General features: G+C 40.5%; 1 protein-coding gene across 2 annotated transcripts in view; it reads left to right on the top strand.

The window, feature by feature from the left end:
* Glis3 (GLIS family zinc finger 3) overlaps window positions 1–16216 on the top strand; it is a 429706-nt gene that overhangs the window by 319390 nt on the left and 94100 nt on the right. For both annotated transcript variants that reach the window (XM_028894398.2, XM_028894415.2), the window contains 2 exons: window positions 6910–7071; window positions 10930–11040. In XM_028894398.2, the coding sequence (XP_028750231.1) occupies window positions 6910–7071; window positions 10930–11040 (273 nt within the window). The remainder of the gene's footprint in view (window positions 1–6909; window positions 7072–10929; window positions 11041–16216) is intronic.

Genomic DNA, 16216 nt, shown 5'->3' with positions numbered 1-16216 from the left:
TGGCACAGAAGTAACATATTTTCCCCCACATTGTCACATGGCCTCTCAAGAATCATTTTCCCAGCTTCATTGCATGTCTTTTGCTGCCTCAGTTAGAGTACCCTCCTAACGGCAGCTGTTACCCAGGGCTCCAAATGGTCAAAAGTACTGAATCGCCTTAAAACAGTCAAAGTCCTACACACATGCCCACGTGGGTTACCTTTGTTTTATACAGATTTCTTATTAATCCAAAAACAAGGAGTGCAACAAGCCAGGCAGGAATTTATGAGCTGGTTAATAGATTCATTTTGCACACCAGAATAACAAGGAAGAAACAATGACTGGAATCTAGTACTGTTTCGGAAAACATTACTGAATGGGTTTTATATTAATTCTGCAACATTTTTAATAGTTCCAGAAAGTCTGGATAAATGAGAACCATAGGCCACTTAAGAAGGCTGGGTGAGTGGTACACGTCTGAATCATGGACCCACTGAGGCCAAATGCCATCGCTTCTTTTCCCTTCTGCTGACCTTAGTCAGACCCAAAAGCAGTCAGACCTAAAAGGTTTTGCCGTGGACAGCCAAGAGCAGATCTCTTTGGATGCCAGGAACCTTTGGAAGCTCAGTCTGAGTAGCTTTGAACCAAAGACAGTTTTAATGGTGACCTTCAGTAATTTTCCAGTGAGGCCACTGTTCCTCTGTACAAAGTCAGATACTCCCTTTTAGCAACTGAAGGGAACACAGGCACCTCTAGGTACAATGCTGGGGACAAAGGGTGACTGAGCTGTAAACACCAGTAAGAATATGCAGACCATGTCCTATCTTCCTTTAGACATTCACTCTCTGGAGCAGAGGAACTAAGTGTTGCTTGGTGAACTAGACATGGTCTCTATGTAACACTGTCTGTAGACTGATGTGGTGAATACTAAGGCTTACTGCAACATCCTGTGCTATTTAGAATTCACTAGAAACACAAACTCAGTGGAATGACACAAAATGAGAGTATTTCCAAGTGGAGAGTCATGGAAGGGAGATCAAACTTGCTGGCCCCAATGGGCTTCTTCATTCTTTCTGTTTGAATCTTCATCCTTCTCCTCCTTTTGACTGACTTTTCTCTTCAACCTTTTTTGTTATTGAAGATTCGGTTGTACTCTTCTGTATCCTAAGGAAGAAGATGAGTTTTTTTTTGGCTCATTGAAGCCAAGGCATTGTCTTTATTCTTTTAGTCTTTTCTTTAGTTCTAATATCTGTGTCTCCTTTTCTATATCCCACCAAAGTCTACACTTTCATGAAGGATCCCAGAACTTTGCATCTCCAAATACAATCTCTGAGCATTGATCTTCTTTTGGCGTTACCTGGGAGACAGAAACACAGGGGCTCACTCTTCTTTTGGAAGACAAAGGCATTGAAATGTGAATCTCAAGTCCTCCATGTGACTCACATATGCTTAACATTGAGGAGGTTCTCTGGAAGGAAACTCTCAAGCAAATGTCAGCTGAGTATATTGCTGCTTCTCAGTTGTGGAAACTGGACCTCTTCAAGTCCCTTGGCCCTTGCTTTCAGAGTCACAGAAGAAATCGTACACCCTTTGAAGGCAAGCACTTAAGCTAAAGGGACTTGACCTCTTAGACCTACTGTGAAAGTCACCTGGACTGTAGTCAGGGCATCAGAAATGTTTGCTGACTTTTTCATGGAAGCCTCTCATCTCTATGGTCTCTCGTGGTATGTTAAGATACAAATTAGCACCTAATTCATTGGCCAGTTCTTACTGCATATCATGGTGGCAGCCAACACTAATGGGATTAATTGGTCTTGACTGGTGGAATTATAAAAGCACATACCTCCAAGGGTCAGAAACACCAAGCCTTAATTGAAATCAAATGTATATTTTTAAAAAGCATGTCCAGAATCGGAGACTCCTTTCTGTTTGGGTTTTGTTGTTATTAGCAATGGTATAGAAACCTGATCAAGAAGGCTTGCTTTTATTACTGCTCTCAATACCAATGTGTCCTTCTTGGCACTCCAAGTAGCTGATTAGAGGAGGGGATAATATTCAACTTGATTATTGGTTACACATATGGAATAAATCCCATTTTAATGGTGTCTAATGAGCCTTTCATTTCTAGCACCTTACACAAAAGCTTCTAATAGAAAGAGAAAGTAGTATTTCAAAGGTCATCTGAATGTTACTGAATGTCAACAATCCGTAATCAAGCCAATATATATTGATGATGATTGCAGTCCAGTCTGATTCTTTAAATATGAAATAATTTTCTAAATTAGCCAAGTGATGCAAGCTAAGGTTCTGTCGGTTTGAGGGAACTTGAAAATGTCTGATTAAAGTTTGTTACTTAAAACCAGCATTGAAGAGATTTTTCTGAGAGTGAGGCTTTATGCCATGAAGTGTTTTCAAGGCCCATGAGATTTACAGATCTGTCTCTGAGAGTTTGATGCACCGTTCTCCTGCATGCCTACAGTTCCATTGAAATGTGCAAATAGGAAACGTGGCCCCTCCCAGTGCTTTCTCTCCACAGAAGACTGTAATGGGCAGTTGCAGTGGGGGGTGGGGGGCTTACTGGCCAGAAGACCATGGTGAAAGCTGGTGGGCACACCTAGTTTAGGACCAGACATCTGCCTGGTGGCATGTTTGAAAGTTGTGAGTTTAAAGACTCTCTAGTGAGAGATTGGCATTGTGGGAGTTTTGTCTCCGTTGCTTTGTGAATGATGACTGCCCCCCCCCACTACCCTGCAGTGATGATTCTTTGCAGTCATAGCATAGCTGCTGCTAGACAAGTTCAGATGACAGGCTGAAGTGGAAATGGTGAGTTCTGAAGCACGTTCCCTCTGTCATGGGATTTGCCTAAGGAGGTGGACGATGATCATAGCATACAGGGTATCTCCTAGAGCATTGGTTCCCACTTATGAACACGGGCCCTACCCCTAGAGATGGGTTCTGAGGTGAGATCAAAGAATCCACGCTTCTGGCAAGTTCTCTGAGGATACTGGTGCTGGCCTTGTCCTCATGGCTCTGAGTACCATTGCTCAGGGTCCACTAGTGTGTCACCTGCCCAGAATACATACTGTCTTTGGCTTCTGTCATCTTTGCATGAATAAACATTGAGTTTTATCCATTTTTTGCCTCCTAGCAGCAGACAATGAAACATATTCACAGGGCTTATTCAGAGAGCAGATACGATTTAGATCAAATGAATAGCAAGGAGAAAAGACTTAGCATGGACTAAATACTAAGTGAATACCATATCCCATGTCTACTGTCCCAACCCCATTATTGCTCTGTGTGTTTTTTTTCCTCTTTCTTAAAATCTTATTTTATTCCTTTCTCTTTCCTTTTGAAGTCTCCTGTTTGATTGTGGTTTGCTTTCCCCTCATCTTCCTGTATTATATCTGTTTTTGAGTTAAGGACAAATCAGGACTTGTGATTCAATTCTGGGTTACTAGCCTTCAGATTCATGGCTTCAGAGTCAATCCAGGGAAGAAGGGACCTGAGATGAAGCTTTGAACCACAGCAGGACTAAAGATCAACAGTTGGTAGTGTGTATCTTAGCTCTCTGGGTATCTTGAACTGTGAGAACCACACTGATAAAACATGTATATTAAACCTAGGAAATATTCCTAATTCATGACTTCCCTCTATTCAGGTGTTTGTCTATAAGGTTCAACACCTTCAATAGCTGTGTGAAAGTCATGAAAGAAGTCTTAAGAGGATTAAAAGGCATCCATCTGCCCAGACTCTCCAAGAATGCAGTTTTAGCCATTTGAGATTTTTTTTATTAATTTACTTTTTTGTAAGTCTGCCTAAATGTTAGCTTATTTTTAAAGCATTTTCCTTTAACTGAACTTGTGAGTGTAGGGGTGAAACTGCCTCAGGGAGAGGAAATTCTCAAGCTGAATAGTAAGGTTATTCCCATAATGAATGATAACACTTCATTATAAAATTGTTCGCTTTCACGTTCCATCCAGATGCCATTAGAGAAGCAGTGGCCCTCTTCCCTCTTACAGAATCCCAACAAGTCCATTCAGGAGACTCTGAGCCATTTGGCCTTGGGCCCTCCACCAAGCATCTGCCAGGCCTTGAGGACCTGGGTCCATAGATTCTTCAAGTGACCTTTTTCAGCGAGAGTGAGTGGTTGATGTCTATTAGGAGCTACTGCTTTCTAAGGACTGCCTGCCTTCACTCATACAGTTCAGTGAGGTCATGCTCTCTGTCTTTGTTTCCCCTGAAGATACTACCATACTTCTCTCTGTCCGCCGGCCAGTCTTGCCGTGGCAGAAACATCTGACGTCATCTAGAGTTCCATTATTTTACAGATTATCTTCTTGCTCTCCTGTCCTGTCTGGACGCCCATGCTGTCCTTCAGTATTGCTACTTCATGTGGTCAGGGTATTCTCTTCCTCACTGGAACTCGGAATGCCAGACCTTTCGTTTTTTGAGTATTGGTTGTGTAAATAGCAATAATAGCAACCGGTTCAATTCTAATTCTAAGCGGACATTTAAGTCACATTAAATAGAAAGGATGAGGAATTGCTAGCTTCATCTGCCTTACATGTCATCACATGGGCAGGCTGAACCATCCAAGCACACAGCTGGGTTTCTCATTCTGCGGGAGAGGTGGACGAAGTGTCCTATGTGTCTGGTATTCATAGAAACCTTGTTATCCAAGCTATCACTTGTTCTCCACTCTCACATTGGTGCCAACACAATGCAGCTTCCTCTGTAAGATTTGGGGTGACTGTAAAAGGAACGAGAGATTGAGTCCCACCCAATTCTGGGTATGTACCACTGGAACTGGCCCCAGAATGACATCTGCCCTAAGAAAGAGCCTTGCTAAGAAAGAGGCTACAGGCTCAGCATGGCCAAAACCGCAAGTTCATTTCAGACCGAAGTGTGCTCAACCAGGTCATTCCAAGCAAAATAAACTGGGCTCCAGGACTTTGCTCTGATTCTTCATTCAGAGTGAACCTTAAAAGCAGACATTTGCTTGGCAGAGACCTTTTAGCTATGAATTAGGAGTTAAATTAGAACCCTTTGATCCCTGAACTTGAGATGCATTTGAAAATTTGCAGAACTAAGGCCCCATAAATTGCAGCCGTCTCCCCTCCCCCCCGCAGTGTGGCATTCTATGCCCTTGGCTGTGAAAACGCCGTCAGCTCTGTCAGCGTTCTTTGTTCAGGCTAAATTTATTTTTTATGTGAAATAGAAATCAGGAAAACACCGAAAATTATTTTAAGCAAAATATCAAAATTGAAATAAACCAACATATGTCTGTGAGACATGTATAACTCTCAATCAAAAATAAGTGCAACTTTCATAAATTTCTTAAAATACTCCAGCCTGCAGAATGCGATCAGCTTAAATAGATGGAGATGTGACACAGTCGACTGTTCTTTCTACTTCCTTCATCCTTTACTTAAGGATGAGACTTCCAGCCACCGAAACCTTCACAACCAGTGTTCTCCACCATCTGTTGTAGTCAGCGAGGGAACCAAGGCGGCTTATGAGGTCTGTGTAGCACATCTAAGTAATATCGACTAATTTCGAATGAGAACAGTCCTCCTCTTACCTGCCTTACTTGTTTCCATGTCTGTCTCTCCGGTTCCCCCTTCATTTCTCTAAAAGTAAAAAATAAAAAAATAAAAAAAAAACCCCTCAGCTATCTTAATCACTCTAAACACACCGTGTTTTGTTTCCCATATCCCTAACTTGACTTAATAATGACAACTGTAGTGGATTTAAATGTGTTAAATTCACATAAATTTTTCTAGGGCTTTGCACAAAAGGTGTCTTCACTTCACCTTTATCCTTTGCCTGCAGGGTTTTCCCCAACACATTTCCTTCCTGTCATGTGAAATGTTAGCATCATTGTGACCCTATAATAATTTACCCACAGACGATATATTAAATTAAAGCTACTCTCCATATGTGTTATAAACAAACTACAAGCATACATTTAAAAATCACCAATGTTTTATCTTTCTCTTATTAATATTTAGGTAGTGAAATTTCTAAAATAATAATAATAATAACAACAGCAACAACAACAATATTAAATGGTTGCTTTATTTGGAATGATTTAGCACTAAGTGAATCCTTTTCTCCTAGTTCCCTTTAAAAGGTATTTTGAAAACTTACTCAGCTTGTCCTCACTCTACGTGCTGACATTGATCACTCATGTGAACATTGAAAAACTTGGACAAAACCAAAAAAAAAAAAAAAAAAAGAGAAGCCGGGCAGTGGTGGCGCACGCCTTTAATCCCAGCACTCGGGAGGCAGAGCCAGGCGGATCTCTGTGAGTTCAAGGCCAACCTGGGCTACCAAGTGAGCTCCAGGAAAGGCGCAAAGCTATGCAGAGAAACCCTGTCTCGGAAAAAAAAAAAGAAAAACTTGGACAAATAGTCAAGGATCTGTCTGACTGACTTGATCTAGTGGATACCTGCTTTCCTCATCCTATATTCTTAGACCTTTCCCGTCTTCTTTTTCTGTCATATATCACTCTGATTTCTCTTGTTTGTTTCAGTAGTTGTTGAAAGTTTCTTCCTTTCAAGTTCCTTCAATGTAGACTAATTTGAAAATAGGAAAGTGTGTTAATTTTTTAAATAAATCTTTAAAATACACATTACTATGTTTCTATTGATTGAGCCAGATGGCTCACAGTGAATTTTCTCTGACATAAGTAATCACAGAAATCAGTTTGGGACCAAAATCTGGTATGGAACATGGCATGTATATACAGTGGAAAAGATGCAATTCACATAAACACACGGGTATTTTTAGAAGCAGGATTTGCTACTGTTTGGATTTAAATTCATCCTACTGTTAGCTAAGTACAAGCTAATGGTTGTTTTTCCTCTGTCATCTCGGGCATTTCGGGGTCCTTCTCAATAACCCAAACTTGTTTCCTTTTTATAGTTTGAAGGCTGCAAGAAGGCCTTTTCAAGACTTGAGAACCTCAAGATTCACTTGCGGAGCCACACGGGCGAGAAGCCATACCTGTGCCAGCACCCGGGCTGCCAGAAGGCCTTCAGCAACTCCAGTGACCGCGCCAAGCACCAGAGGACACATCTTGACACTGTAAGGATGGCAGGGGCTTTCCACCTTCCGGCCTCAGCTGTGTGTGCCAAAGGGCCCCTGATGGTAGGATGGTGTAGGGGTTTGCTGTCTGGTCTGCAGGTCACAGGGGCAGTGCCAAGCTCAGCAGAACACAGGGAAGTGCCCACAGGGGTGCCCTGTGTGGCTGCTGCTTTTTTATTTTTAGGGTTTTTTTTTTGTAGTTATGAATTATACCACATGTTAGATCTTTCTAGGATCAGGGTTATTTAGTCCCTTCTCTGTGGAAAGCAGAACCAGTTCAGGGGCTATCATGCAGTAGATGTTGGCACACAGAATGGCCACTCGAGATAATTAAAGTAATTATCAATGTATCAGGCTGTACCAAAATAGACAGTGTAGGCAGTTGGAAAGAATATGACATACAGTGTTTATGTGTTGACCCTGTGTTCCTGTCCTCTTGACCTGAGTTTTTAGCGAGCCTGGTGTTGAGCATGAATCCGGGCTTTGGCTTTAGAAAACCATCTGCTGTTTTCACCTGCAATTGATCTAAAAAGACAGAGCAGATCTTTCCCCGAGTTCATTTCATGCATGCTTTTTCTGTGTTAGCAGCCACACATCCTTTTTTATCAACCTTATGAGAACAATTGCGTTTTTATTTTCACACCCTTAACTCCCTTAATGCTGCTCCATTTTGCTCCTTGCAAATGCTGTTTCTGTGTAACTTTTGTCTTTTATTCCCCCATTATGTAGATAACGCTCCTTTGCATTCTCGAGCTTTGATGCCATTTTCTTTACAGGAGGCCAGGTAGAGGCTGTGTAATTTCGCTTCACTTGACAAAGCCGTTGGGATAAATGTATTATACACATCACAGATCTCTTATCCCACGTTCCTGCAAATAATGTATTCATGACAGTACTTTCTCAGTGTTAACATTCTGATGTCTATTATTAAACTACACCAGAGCCTGAATTTTGAAAAGATACTGTTATTTCTACACACCTTCTCATACATATTTAAGATTCTTCTGATGTTATAGTTGACATATTTATTACATTTTATATTAGTCTCCATTAGTCATATTTGTAGAAGTCATTTTAGCTATGTATGTCATATAACCTTTCTAAACAGAATTATCTCCTAATATGCATAGATGTGATGGTTTGTCTGGTAAATACCTCAAACATAGTTAACACAGTATGGGCAAAGGATAAACTTTTACCGCTTTTAGCCAAATTGAATTCATTGATTTGATCAGGACCAATAGAATAGAATAATACATAAATATAGGAAAAGTGCTCACATTTTTCAATGTACAAACATTTGAATAAATTATGTTAAATGTCCTACTTTGTAGTATCTGAAATGGTCTTAGTCTAACTCAGTATATTTTCCCGTTTGTCATTAAGCCTTATCATGGGAGTGTGACCATTCATAAAATAAGATGGTCTTGAGAATTTTTCCACTTAACCAGTTCTCTGTAGTTTCAAAGCCATCCTTGAGGAAATGTGTTGTTTTTCAACAGTACCCTTTGTTGGCACTAGTTTTAGCTAATCACATACAGCATTTTATAAAATAATTTCATCATTAAAATGTATAGCCCTTTTAAAACTTTTAAATAAAACTGCCTAAGAAAATAATTTTATGATTTGAATTCAGTGCAACATCTCTTAAAAGTTAGTCATTTTTATCTTGTTAAAGGAGATTTTTCTTTATTACATCTGTTAAAATTATCGTTTTTCCTTAAAATCCAAACTGTCTCCTATTAAAACGTTTACTTCTTTTAACAAATTGGTAAACCCTTAAGAGCATATAGAAATTAAGTGCTTGATTTCCAAAGTAAACTGTAGCTGTTTGAGGAATTTATAACTTAAATTTATGTTCCTTTCCATTAAGGTATCTTTTTTTAACTAAACAAATTCTTTACTCAGGAAAATGGTTTTCCCCACAAAGAATATTGAGTTCATTATAATAACCCTGAAAGTTTTTATTAATACATTTCTCTATTAACATCTTAAATCGAAATAAGAGAAGTAATTACTCAGGACAGGCAGAAAAGAATGAAGTGCCTCTTTTGATGGAGTATAGCATGCCATTTAAAGCTTGGGTAATCAGATAAAATAACGGGATAGCACTGCTGTCCACAGGGGAGCCTGACAGCTGATTGGCCATCCTGCCCTCAAGTGGCATCCACATGAAAAGCCTCAAGGCTAGTTGGGAGGAATGGTGTGTATTAAGCGTTCTCCAAGGAGTATTTTAAGTCAAATGTCAAATGGCATCCCCAACCTGATGTACAGTGTCTTAGATTTCTAGAGCACACCAGTGTGATAAAGCTTTTTCCATGAAGTATCCTCTCATGCTCAAATTCTCAAGTGTATGTGCTCATGCCAAAACTACTCTTAAGGATGGATACTGGCTACTTGCTCCTCTGAGGTGAAGGCAGGGTAGGGAAGGATAATTCAGGAAGGCCGGATGAACTCAGAAAAGATGCCCAGATTAAAGCAAAATCTCTGTTCCCCCAGGGAAGTCTCTTTTTTAGCCAATAATTGCTCACTTAAAAAACAAGTCAGGTAAGGGCCTGGTTCATCCATCATATTGTTAGAGTTTTATAGAATTTAATACAGTGCCCAGCACATTTTAGAAGCATAATCTTGGGTTATTCAATTAATCAATCAAAAATAAGTCAAGATCAGTCAGTGAGTAATCATATCCAATATTCAAATCAGACATTTCAAATGAAATGATATCCCATGATTCTATCTTGTTCTTGGGATGAAAAGAATGGCAAAATGTCACTGAGTTCTAAATATTGCTCCCAGCAAGCCAATAAGAAAGTCCACATGTTTACTCAGAAAATGATACACACATGAGAACAAGATCATGGCAGAGTAAGGAGGAATCCTACCATTAGGAGATTTCAGATCTTTCTCCTATTGCACCATACAGGTCCTGGTCTCATTTCCCAAGGAGATGATAATTCATCTTGTCTACACAATTACTCCTGTTTTTTTTCTTTTTCTTTTTCTTTTTCTTTTTCTTTTTTTTTAAATTACTGGAATAGTCAGCAGATTTTGGTTTAGCTTGCAGGAAAGTCATTGTCTCCAAACCCTTGATGACAGTGATGATGCAATGCTGACGTCAGAATGCATATGAGTTGTTCTTACCCTCCCACCCAAGGCATGCATTCATTTCTACCTTAGGTGCCAAGTGCTTGGGGACACCGCTCACATTTGCATGCACTTTCTATCTCTCTGCTGCACAGGAAATTGGAAAGGGCACATTTGCACCCTTGTCCATCTACTAAGGGCTCATTCATGTCACTCAGCCTTGACTTCTCTGTGACTAATAATATTACTGTTCTTCTGGCTGAGTTTTCATATGTCTATTGTTTGAGACCTACTATTTCTTGCTCACTTTATACTAATTTTTCCTTCTTAATTCTTTCCTTCTTTCTGAATCAGGTCCCCTCTGAACCATACCCAGTCTTTTCTGGACTTTTCTACAGCTTCTTTACCTGAATCCTTAAAGAATCTGTTTACTGTTTCTGACAGTACCAAAGATTTTCTCAGGGAGATAACTGTAAGTATGTAAGTATAACTTCCACGTTAAATTTCCACAAGAGATTTTATGGTTATACTGCAATGCAAGGTAATTTCTTAAAATCAAGGATAGGGCACCTCTGTGGGGCATTTTGAAAGTTTACACTTCTCATCACCATGATGCAGAATTCCTGGGTGTTCTAATTAAAATGCATGAGTATTACCCTGCACTTGACATCTGTCATTTGGTAGCAGTTCATGCTCTGAGCAGTCTGAATAAGGCATGACCCTGTTACCTTTGTGATTTAACCACAGCTCGCTCTTTCTCTCTTTCTCGTTCAGAAACCTTATGCTTGTCAAATTCCAGGATGTGCAAAACGCTACACAGACCCAAGCTCCCTAAGAAAGCATGTGAAGGCGCATTCTTCCAAAGAGCAACAAGCAAGGAAAAAGGTAAAATTCAAAGAGAATTTTCCAGCCGGGAAAGGCATGTTTGAATTACTCTTGCAGTCACAGAGTTTTTTGCGGAGCCTTGGAATCCTTCGACTTCGAAGATGTCCTAGGCTTGATACTGAGGAGAGACGTCTTCCCTGAGGCCTCAGCAAGGCTATAGTTGGCACAGCTAGTACAGTCACATAAAAATTTCTGGGGAAGCTTGCAGAGAAAATTAATGCCAGCCACCAACCCCAGGAAATGTTAATAACAAAAAGCTTTTATGGAAATTTCTAGAAGCTCTTTCTGGAGAAATGTTTATTCGTAAAAGTACCAGCTAGCCCAAGTAATTTCCACTCTAATGAAGAACTTGGGTGATTTTCTACGATTTGCAGAGAGCATTCCCCATGGTTGGCTTGAGGGAAGATACTTGATGGGCACTATATATGAAATCAGGGAGGGAGAGAACAAAGTACTGAACCTAAATGACTTTGACATCAGTGAGGGATTCGTGCAGATTTCAAAATCTGCAGATACTATGATGTTACTATTTGGAATAAATGTCAGAGGTCATCCACGTTGCCTGTCTGCTTTGCTCTATGAACTTTACACAGCCCTGTGACTGGCTGGCCAGCCTTCCAAACCTTCTGAGACAGGGAATTTACTGTCTCCCAAGTCATTTCATCACTGAGTTTTTATGGGCTGTGTGGTGGGTGTGGGTTCATAATCTTATTTATGTGGAGGTGGGTGCACATGTGTACGCACCTGTGGGAAGAGGCCAGAAGTCCAGCTTTGGGTATCGTTCCTCAGGACCTGTCCACTTGCTTTTATGTCCTCCTCTCAAGTAGTGAATACACAAGCACATGCCACCACAGGTGGCTTATCAGTTCTCATGCACATGCCCCCCCCCACACACACACACACACGCGCATGCTCCACAGGTGGCTTATCAGTACACAGGCATGGGCCACCACACGCATTCACGTGCCGCCACACGTGGTTTATTCCTCAGACTGAACTCTGGGCCTCATGCTCTCACCCCAAGCACCTCATCCATTGACTCTCTCCAGCACCCAAGCTTTTACATGTTTGAAAAAACTAGGGCCTTCTGTCCACGGCAGAAGCACGTTGCACTAACTTGGCTCTTTTAGTGCTACATTTATACTGCGTCGGTTACCTGATTTATTTAAGGGGACTTTATAACAAATTTAAGGGCATGCTAAGACTTAAGTTATTTCAAGTCAATGAACCCTATTGGCAAGGGTTGTCCGGTCACTGTGGCTTCTAGTCAAAATTGTGCATTGTTTTCATAGTTTTTTGGGATTTGATAGTTAGTGTTGGGAAATCCTCTCTCTTTTTTTGATGCTGCATTTTTTTGTGTCTTGAGGTGCTAGCCTGAGTGCCTTTCGGGGGCTCATGTACAGACAGCACTTTAATCACGTCTCCCTTTTGAGAAGGAAAAGCACTCAGCTGTAAGGATTTGACAGGTTTACTTAACCTCTTACAATCTTGTAAATCAATTGTGATTGGTTTTTTTCCTCTAGAAATATATTTAAATCTCTTTATTTTGGAATACCAATAAATGGTTATCCAGAATCCCTTGGCATGGTTTGGATATGACTTGAAGTTAGAAAAGCAGAGGGAGTTTCTTTAATGTACATAAAATTGAAGGAACGGTGGCTCCTCTTAAAATAACACATGATCACGATTGGATCCCTTAGAAGGATCATTGTCTGTTGGCTTTGTCATGGTCTGTATCTTACAGGTTCAAAGGAATAAATTATATTCATTTTGCAAAAGCCCAGTCTTCTAGATGAGAGAGAATTTTCATTCTAAGTCTGCCCATTCTCTACCTGCAAGTTGTCCCTAATCAGTGAGGTTTTACTAATGACGTAAGATGAACACACCTTCACAGAGCCTTCTGTCATGACAGGAAATAGTATTAATCTCCGATGGAGACAGCAATAACGATGCTTACTGGTGTGGAAACACACAGGGCATTTTTAAATATTGTTAATGCCTTTCATTGTATAAAAATGGTGTGTTTTGGCCTCATATAAAGGAAGAGTAGTTTTGATTGTGTGAACATTCCCGAAGCACTAATTGCAAAAGAAAGAGAGACCTTGAGACTATAAGATATGATTGTGTTGACGGTTCCCCGCAGCCTTCGGCTGGCAGTCTCGGTAAGAAAGGTGGGCTTTCAGGCAGTCTGATGGTCTCATGTCAGCCATTGCAGCCCTTGCTTCATTTTGATTTACGTAAAGCAGAATAGTCCTTCTCTAATGTGTCCACGTTTGGGCAAATGGCTGAATCAGATTTGGTTGACTTTCTTTGTTCAGCTCTCAGTGACAAGTTTACAGTGTTGACTTCCAAAAAAGTCATTTCTAAATCTGTGGTGGTTAATTCATGAAATGAAATTGATGGAAGTTTCCTCATCTAACAAAAGAGGCAGTGTCTTTCCCAAGAGAAGCAGCTGCTGATAAACCCCAAATCAGTCCATCCAGGCTGCTAAATCTCAGGCCGATATCCCAGTGCGTTATATTTACATGGTACAATGTTGTCACTAGACATTAGAGAGCTTCTAATTGCTCACTCACGTCAGGACTTGGTATTTGAAATATTTCCTGGCATCAGTAATAAAAAAAAAGAAAGAAACAATAAACCTTTTAAGGCAGAATTAAGATTATTTACGACTTTAATTAAAAATTGAAAACTGGCATGATTTCAAAAGGAGCTTTACAAAAATGTGAATTCATCAAAACTAACCATAAAAATTCCAAGGTGATAAAGGCACAGTGGAGTAATGGGCCCAGCCGTAGGGAATTGTTTTGTTGAAAAGAGTAAAACTCTTTTCTGTCACACCCTGTTAGTCATGGACTTGTTTAATATCCCCTGCCTGCCTCTAATCCTCTTCTCAGCCTCCCCCTAGACACTAAATGACATTAGTTTGTCTTAACGTAGCCAGCTTTATGAGGCCCAACTCTGAAATAGGGGCCAGTAACAAAGCACCCATAAGATAATGTATATCAGGAGAGGCAAGTTGCTCTTAAGTGGTGCCCTGACCATGGGCATAGAGTCCTTCAGACATATGACACATACCACTGAAAAATAAGATGGACCTGGAATCTCAGCCAAACATTCTTCAAGCTATATAAAGAAAGGAAAAGAACAGGAACAGTTTGGATTGTTGCATTCAGAGAGTAGTCTTTTTGTTCACGTAAATCAAGGTTACACACACACACACACACACACACACACACACACACACATACACACACATATACACACACACATACACACACATATACACACACATACACACACACACACACACACACACACACACACACACACACACACACCGAAAACCAACAGGCCTCCAGCCTTGTTCATCAAATGTGTTTTTGCAGTTCTCCAGTCCACTGAGGCAGGGGCATGCTGATAAAACAAGTAGCAAAGTATGCAAACCACCAACCAGTAAAGGTCTCCACTGAGAATAGAATTTTTCCTCCAGAGCAAAAGGCACAGAATCTGTCCTTCAATTCTTCCCGGTACGTGAGTGAAATAAGAGAACACTAAGGCAATTGACCACTTGAAATTCTTCTCAAGGCTGTGTTTTATCAGAATTTTTCATTTTCACCTTGGAAGTACCATGAATAGGGGTTTCCTTCCACTCTAGCCTGTTGTCAAATGGACTTTAAAAAGATGAATATAAGCAATGCCTGGCCAAAAGTTAGAGGTGACATGAATCTTTATCCATTCTGAATTTCCATAAGGATTCTGAACTTCATGTGAGTTGCTAAGTGTTGGCTAGACATTGACCTTTGATTGGTCGAACATCATTGGTATTCACTTTTGGGACCTCAACACAAGCTGCTGCAATTATAAATGTTTATATTTCATACTTAGAGACAATTTTGTGTGGCTTTCTGGCTATGTGAGGGAAAATTACTTAATGCAGTTTTCTTCAGGTGAAACTGATAATTCTTCAGGCTGTTTAAAGCTACCAGCTTTCTCCAGAATCTCCTCAAACTAGAAACTTCACTAGGGAACCCAAGGGTTTGCCTTGTGTTCTATAGTTCCTGGAACCCTGACAGGGTAGATGGAAATAATACTTTCCTTTACATTGGTGTATGCAGCAAAATAATGAATGAACCTTGCTTTTCCCATTAATTGTTTTGTGCTTTGGTCTATTTTGGCAGGTAGGGTGTATGTTCAAGTGCCTCCCCAGATTTCACAGTTCCCTTTAATTATGCCTCCCTTGTTCCTCGACAGGAATCAGTTAAAATCACTAATGGAGTTATTAGGAATAGGCCCACACCACAGTTATGACCGTGGGATATGGGAGCTTCCCTTTCCTGTCACACTTTAGTAACACTACTGTAGTGGATGTGTGTGAGATGATTCTTCTGCTATGGGGGTGATTTTCAAGGAGTACAAAGTTGTCTTTTTTTTTTTTTTTAAAAACTCACAAACATCTGTATGTTACCACATTGAATGACTAACATCACACCTCAGAACGATGGTGAGACACATCTGGATCCCAAGACCCCTCAGCTGAAGAAAGTTTCTGGGAGATGCTCTTACAAGAAATATTTTTGGTGAAAAATAGTGATGAAAATGAATTATTATATTTTAATGAAAAGCATCCTTGCAAATCATCGCAAATTCAATCATATATTGATAAGTTGCCTGCTGGTTCCTAAGATAACTTGGCCCAGTGTAATACCACCTTTATTTGTGAAGCACGTTGATGTAGGGGCTGTTGAGAAGAATGCACACTTGTAGGGTTGGAAGGAGGACTTGACGAAGGTTGTCAGTGAGAATGACCAGTGAATGGACTAAGCATGTGTTCTCTGTGACATCAGAGGGGCCGCATTCAGCTGTATAGGAAAATACCGCCACAGTCTCTGGGATAATGGCCCAAGGTCTTAACTGTGATGAAAGCCATTGCCCCTGCGCTGCTCTTGGGACAAATTCCGTGGACTGTTAGATACGTTTTATTTGTTTTGTGTTGTTATCCTTATTGTCAGGTTTATTTTAGTTTGTGGGTATGCGTGCTTTTCCTGCATGCATGTCTGTGCACCATTTTGCCTGGTGCCCCTAGAGGTCAGAAAGGGGTATTGGGTCCCCTGGAACTGGAGCTTTGCTGGCTTGTGAGCCACCATGTGGGTAATGGGAACTGAAGCCAGTCCTC

Source organism: Peromyscus leucopus, chromosome 1 (genome assembly GCF_004664715.2).
Source record: "Peromyscus leucopus breed LL Stock chromosome 1, UCI_PerLeu_2.1, whole genome shotgun sequence".
NCBI lineage: Eukaryota > Metazoa > Chordata > Mammalia > Rodentia > Cricetidae > Peromyscus > Peromyscus leucopus.
Note: the sequence above shows the minus strand (reverse complement) of the source record. Positions and strands in the feature narration are given on the sequence as shown.